The sequence below is a fragment of the Cottoperca gobio genome, chromosome 19 (assembly GCF_900634415.1).
Source record: "Cottoperca gobio chromosome 19, fCotGob3.1, whole genome shotgun sequence".
Taxonomy (NCBI): Eukaryota; Metazoa; Chordata; class Actinopteri; order Perciformes; family Bovichtidae; genus Cottoperca; species Cottoperca gobio.
In genome coordinates, this window is record NC_041373.1 from 18,024,954 (window position 1) to 18,032,018 (window position 7,065).

The 7,065-nt window shown below is 43.4% G+C and overlaps 1 protein-coding gene across 1 annotated transcript; it reads right to left on the bottom strand.

Annotated features, from left to right (window-relative positions):
• Nucleotides 1-77: 77 nt before the first annotated feature.
• On the bottom strand, nt 78-6,078 carry rangap1b (Ran GTPase activating protein 1b). The gene is made up of 16 exons (XM_029455488.1): nt 5,950-6,078; nt 5,478-5,598; nt 5,256-5,383; nt 4,780-4,839; nt 4,467-4,646; nt 4,135-4,269; nt 3,244-3,402; nt 3,045-3,158; nt 2,855-2,954; nt 2,633-2,717; nt 2,351-2,507; nt 2,185-2,268; nt 1,987-2,089; nt 1,785-1,873; nt 1,373-1,494; nt 78-1,260 (listed from the first exon to the last, which is right to left on the bottom strand). Exons 2-16 carry the CDS (start codon nt 5,587-5,589, stop codon nt 1,185-1,187), a joined length of 1,704 nt encoding a protein of 567 aa, XP_029311348.1. The 5' UTR covers nt 5,590-5,598; nt 5,950-6,078; the 3' UTR covers nt 78-1,184.
• Nucleotides 6,079-7,065: the final 987 nt, after the last annotated feature.

The following is a 7,065-nucleotide window of genomic DNA, read 5'->3' on the forward strand; positions in this document are numbered from 1 at the left end:
CACACACACACACACACACACACACACACACACACACACACACACACACACACACACACACACACACAGACTACGAGTCAGGCTTGTTAGAGTAGTTATATTTCTGACAGTACAAACACATCAAGCATGATCCTCACACCTCTACACGAGTTAACACGCAGCATCTGGATTTGTGCAACACAAACATAAGAGCACATTTTTCAATAAGACTTAAGGAACAAGAGAAGAAACATCAGGTGACAGTGATTGTGGTCCCGTGAGCTGTGCAGTGTTATGACTGGGCTCAGTGCAGGGTGATGCACACACATGCTGCTGTGTATTCAGGCTCATGGGTGAGTGTGTGCTGCTCCTGCATGCAGCCCCATTCCTGCTCACAGTCTGATGCACACAGCGCCTAGACTCCACCGGCCCTTCTGAGCAGCACTGCGATTGGACAGACTGTCCTAAAAAACAACAACTCCAGCATCCTTTCAGTAAACCGGATCAATAAACAGGCGGCTCTGGAGAGTGTTCTTCTGTTCAATAAGATTTACATGAATAAATGGTCTTTCTGTCTCCTTAACTTTTTCACAGCAACACATATCAGCAGACATCACATCTCTCTCCTTCTTAACATTTACTGTGCAAGTTCCAAATGTACCCAGACCTGAAAACAACTTTGTAGAGCTGCAGTGATTAGTCCACTAATAGATTAGTGAACGGACAGAAACACAAGCAACTGTTTTATATCATATTAAAGTGAATATCTTTTGTGTTCTGGACAAAACAAGATATTTAAAAAGCATCACCTGACAGACGTGTTGTTTTCTTTCTGTGTAATGTTTCCCAGATTATACAGAACTAAATGCAAAATATGTTAAAGGTGCGTCGTCTAAAGTTAGCTCCACTCCAAGTTACATTTTTTAAACATTCACCCGACCGTTACCTGATGTGCATTTCTATAAAAATATAAGTCACAAGCATTAAGTAGAAAAATAAAAACTAAGACATTTTGTGCCATAAAATATACAAATGAGGAAGTGGAGATACGATAAGTGGCCGTACAAGTCCCTTGTTCAAGTGTCAAGCTTCCCTGTTGGTTAAGACATTAAAGTCAGTAATGTGTGTGTGTGTGTGTGTGTGTGTGTGTGTGTGTGTGTGTGTGTGTGTGTGTGTGTGTGTGTGTGTGTGTGTGTGTGCGATCATCAGTGGCACTTCTTCTCCAGAGTGGAGCTCAGCCTCTCACTGGCGCTGCTGCAGGACTCCAGAGCTTCACCGTTCCTGCACGTTTCAAGACAAAACGTCGGACACAAGTCACAAACTGTTTCCACTCAACTTAAGTCCACAGGTTTCACTTTGACTGACGGGTAAGTGTGGAGATAAACGATCGTACTTGGACATGAAGGTGTGAAGCAGCGAGGCGAGGTGCCGGGGGAAGTACTCCTGCTGCACAGCGTGCTCCAGACACAACAGCTGACCTGAGACCAGGGACACTTTCTTCATCTTCCCTTCTCCCTGTGACACAGAGAAGAAGCATAAATAAACTTTTACTCAACAACATTATTTTATATAACAGGGACACGTTGCACACATGAGTGAGGCGGTGCAACAGTGTGCAACATGAGATATCCTTCCACTGCACTGTTGTGGTTCCTGAATAACAATCATTTGATTAGATCCTCTTCTGCAGGCAGAAAACACAACAAGAGGCGGCGGCGTCTGTGCTGTGATGAGGTCGATCCAACCTGGCAAAAGTGAAGTGATGCAACTTCTTCACAAAACAAGACGCTGGGTTGGACCTGTACCTTGAGCAGTCCCATCATCACCAGCAGCGTGGAGAAGAAGCAGTACGACTGCAGGTCTGAGCCGGAGAGCAGCTTCTTCAACACAGCGTCTGCGAGACACAGTGATGACAGACATGTAATGAGACGGCGGGGGTCTTTACAAAGGCCCAGATATATCAACAGTATTTGAAACATTTTGTAGAAAAGTAAGAATTTTATTAACCGATAGTTTCGAGCACCGCCGCCTTGGTCTCGGGATCCTCGCTGTACAAAGAAGCGATTTTCAGAAGGACATCAGCCGCCTTGTGTGGGTCAGAGGAATCCACCTGGTGAGGACAGAGTTTTATTAGCAGATTATATTCAATATGTGCAGATAAAAAGCAGCAAACAAGTTTCATATTCACTTGTTTTAGATTCCTACCTGTTGCTGCAGGTCGGTCCTCGTCTCTCCCAGCTGAAGGAGCTTCTCTGCAGACGGGCAGCTGAGGAGACACGAGATCTCTGCCTGAGGGCCGACACAAAGTCACATTGAGAAACACCACGAGCACAATATGAACACATAAACATGAAGATGTGTTGTGTCTTACTGGACACTGAGGTTTTGCAGGACTGTCGTCTTTTCTGTCCTCGTCTTCCTTCACAATCTCATCATCTTCTTCGTCTTCATTACAGTCGTCACTGGCATCGTCTTCATCATCGTTGTTGTTTTCATCATCGTCTTCATCAGGTTCTCCCTCATCATCACTGCAGTGACAAAAAATAGTTGTCAGTAAACAAACGTATAGTTCAATTAACAAGATCTCACACACACACACACACACACACACACACACACACACACACACACACACACACACACACACACACACCTGAGTGATGCCAGCATGTCTCCTCTGTCCATGTGTTCCATGTGCTCCCTCAGAGCCTCGCAGCCCTCCTCTCCCAGACAGTTTCCTGTTACAGACAAGAGAAACTTTCAACAACACAAAGTTTACAACTAAAAAAAGTGTTGATTTTAAAATTGTATGACTGTGGAGAAAAAAGTGAAGTCCTGTTGTCATGTAACTCCTGCAGCTCCACAGTGTTCGTACCGTTCAGATCCACTTTCTCCATGTCAGGTTTGTCCGCGACCGCCTGAGCCACCACCAGAGCCGCCGCCTCCGTGATCTCACCAAATGACAGGTTGAGCTCCTGAAGACAAGGAGCACAAGGGAGCACCGTGATCAGCCTGTTGGCAGAGCGCACACACACACAACGGCTGAACTTTGATAGTGGCCTGACCTTGAGGATTGGCAGTCCCTCTCGGAGGACGGCGGCGAGGGCGATGGCTCCTTCAGAGCGCACCAGACAGTCTCCGAAGTTGATCGTCTGCACATTCCTCAGGTGCCTCAGGGCCTGCACGGTTGACAGGAGGAAACCATGTAGTGACTCAAACACACCGGCTGCACATCTTCTCTACTTATGTGTGAACAGGCCTCACCTGCGCCATGGCCAGCGTTCCTCTCTTGGTGAAGGTGTTGTCGTTTAAGTTGAGGACGCGGAGCTCCGGGTTGTGTCGCATGGCTGAAGCTAATGCTATCACACCCGCGTGGTTGATGCCATTCTGGGGCATGTGGACTTCTTCCAGGCTGCCCATCAGCTTACATGGTAAAACAGAGAGGAGACACACACACAACAGATTATGTAACAGTCAGTGTTTCATGTGTCTGGAAATATCAAAAGGACAGTTCACCCCGACATCTATAATACACACTTCTCCGCTCACCTGCTGTTTATTCATTCAGATTGTTTTGGTGCGAGTTGTCGTCGAGATGTCTGACTTCTCTCCAATATAAATTAACTAGATGGAAATCACGAGCCGGTTACTCAAAGTAAGTTCATGGAGGAACTACTTTCTTTCTACAGAACTGCACCTGCTGACCATATCACTACGCAGAGTGAAGCGTGCAGCTACTGATGGTCGGGAGGCTCGTTGGTTACTATCTTAATGTAACCGGGTCATGATTTCTAGAAACAGACATTGCTGTTAAGTTTTTTTTAATGTTTCTTTCTCACCAAAACAATCTAGAAGAATAACCACCACTACAGGTCAAATGTGTATTAACAGTCCGTTTGTAATACTTACAGATATATACGAGTAATTACAGTATAGTTTACATTACATTTATTTTCCATTCAAGAAATACATTTATTAAAAAAACATGCACAATAAATACTGATAAAGATGGTACATACCAACTGTAACTACTCCTGTGTTTACAGATGTTAATGATTTATTAATGAGCTTCAACAGCATCAGAAAAAGAACTTGGAGTCGTGTGATTTAGTCCATGCATTGAAAAAAACTTTTAATTATTTACTCATTTTCTACCTGAAAGGCTTTAGCCAGGGCGCGGGCTCCTTCATTTTCCAGGCGGTTCCTCCCGGCGATGAACACTCTCAGCTTGAGTGGAGCTCCGTGCGCTGATGACTTTCTGTGGCACTCGATCAGAGCTTCAGCCAGGATCTACAGGAACCACACAGCACTGTTACAGCCGGCACTGTGACATGTATTAAAACCTGAACGTTGTTGCAGCAGTTTATTATACAGCTGGAGAATCTTTTCTTCCAGTTTGTTTGGGGGAGAGGACAAAAAGTACCATTTGAAACCTGCTGACTTTGAGGTGCGTGAGAGATTTACAGTTTTGGGTCAAACAAACTCACCTTTCCTCCTCCGATCCCAACGCCACAATTGTTGAGCTTCAGCTCCCTCAAGGTGTGGCAGGAAGAGCTCTTCAGCAGCTGCTCGATTCCCTTCACGCCATCTGGCCCAAAGGCATTATCGCTGAGGTCCAGCTCCGTCAGCCGCGCGCCTGCACTCATTAATGCACTGCCCAGAGACCTCTGAGAAGGAAAGACAACATGTTCTCAGAGTGGATATCAAAGACGTATATTACAACTCTATATACACACACAACTATATATTAAACTAAACTAATCCCAGTGAACTGCATACACCGGTGCCTGAGCTGCTCACCAGGGCTGTTGGGATTTCCGAGCGCAACCTTCCGGTGAACATGTCACTCCAGTAGCATCTCTGAAAGACACAAAGAGCTTTAAACAGAGAGAAAACAGCGACGTGCGTCTTTTTTATACAAACAATGTGCAGGAGGAAATTTACTACACACAACCAATTACTTTACACTGGAGGAAGTTGAACTACAGCAGAACTACACTAGGAAAAATGACAAATGACTTCATGAAATAACAAAATAAATAAAAAGTCATTCCTTTCCTTTAATGGTGGATTTTTTGTTGTAGTTTCAGTAGTTAAATACACAGAAAATGGGAACAACTAATTGAACTACTTGAATCACTATGCAAATATGAATGTAGTTGAACTACCAGTAAGCTACTGCAAAATGTAGTTACATTAGTAGTTTAATTACATGCAACACTGTAGGTACGTGTGGTCTGGAACATTTACTGTGAATGCTATGAACTGAGCAGTACCTGGAGCAGGTCTTTGTTCTCCAGAGCCTTGGCAATGGCCCGGGCTGCATCCACTCCCACCGTGTTCCCCTCCAGGCGCAGAGCTCTCAGACCCTGGTACTGCTCGATCTCACGGACCAGCTCCTCCACTGAAAGCACAGAGAACAGGTTGTCAGGTGTCTGATGTCAACAACACACAGTGGCAATTACAAAACAAAGCTACTGCCCTGCTCAACATCTGACCTGATTCTGCGTTGTCCAGCTTCAGTCCCAGGCCTTTATAGCTCAACTCTCCATCACCGACGTGTGTCTTGGAGAGAGCATCAGCCAGCTGAGCAATATCATCTGACGCCATAGTGACTCTCTAGAAACATCCAGAAGTCAGACATTAGAGAGAAGGTTCACATTCAAGTACATTTCTCAACATATAAATGAACAGTTGGAAAAGTATGTTCGGTAACGGTGGATAAATTACAAACATATCATTTTCTAACAACAACAAATGAGCTGTCAACAACAGTCATGGTAGCTAGCTATTTAGCCTCGCCAATGCTAGCTAATAGAAGTGCGCAACACAAAAAGATAACATTGACACCACTAGCTAACTTTAAACTAAAACTGATGCGACTGTGAGTCCAGACTTTATAAAGTTTATTATCGTGTCTCTCAGCCATTGAATACGTCTTATAGATCTCATTGAAACATTGAACCTTACCACAAAAAGTAATTTCCAGGGGAACCAAATCGAAAACACGCCGCTCTTCCGTGCAGCGCGCCGGTTGACAAACCATGTGACGTCATGCCGCCTCGGTTTCTTCTTCGTTGATTCTGTTGACGTAGGGTTAAACGTGCTTTAGCGCCATCTGCTGTTACTGCTGTGGGTACTGCACCGCTCGGATTTATTTCAGTGCACTCCAATATTGTAACTATTAAAACGTTTAATTAATCAACAGATGTGAAATGTGTTCCTTGAATTTCATCTACTTTCGAGTCACACATGCTATTAGGCTTGGTATATAACTTTTTTTCACTCTATGTAAATTAATATAACTTTTTTTCACTATATACAATATTTTTAAAATATGTATTTCCTCTTTAAAGAGAACAATTAAATGTTCAATTAACTAATTTGGAATTCAATACATTTTAATGTAATTAATTGATAAAATAAATAACGTTTTATTTTATTTATTTTTTTCAGCAAACTACTTTTTATGAAAAATAAACTTTCAAAATGTTTAATAGATGAAGTTATTCAATCCTATCCTAACACATTTTTCTTTTTCTTTTCTTTTGTATTATTATTATTATTATTATTATTATTATTATTATTATTATTATTATTATTATTATTATTTAAAACGTTGTTAACCACGCCTTTTTCCCTACGATCAGCAACACTAACTAAAACCACACGCATTACCTTAAAAACTTATATTAACGTTAGCTTAAATGCTCCTGCAACGTGGCGCCAATTTATTTAGTCGAGGAAGAGCATCGCAGATAACAGTTGGTGATGTACAGAGACTGTATTCCCACAGTGTCCTCACTCAGGATGGCTATCACTCAACTAGCCCCAGCAAAAGTTGCTCGAGGAGCTTTTAATGCATCTGCAAGATTTGGGTCGCCATTGAAAGTGAAATTTGCTAGCTTCTTTGCTTTCCTTGCTGGGAAGATGTTGTGGCAGAAGTACAGGAGGTCATCGAGCTCCTCAACGAGAGCACAGAGGACAGGACTGCCTCCACCATGTGGTCACCAGTCAGGTACAGCTGACCCAGATGACCCCTGCATGGCAGAACTCAGAGACCAGACACCCATCTGCAACGAGGAG

Coding starts and splice junctions, on each gene's coding strand:
- rangap1b (XM_029455488.1), bottom strand. CDS start 5,589: ATGGCGTCAGATGATATTGCTCAGCTGGCTGATGCTCTCTCCAAGACA. Junction 3,403..4,134: donor CCCTGGCTAAAGCCTTTCAG/GTAGAAAATGAG, acceptor TTACCATGTAAG/CTGATGGGCAGCCTGGAAGA. Junction 2,955..3,044: donor AGGGACTGCCAATCCTCAAG/GTCAGGCCACTA, acceptor CCTTGTCTTCAG/GAGCTCAACCTGTCATTTGG.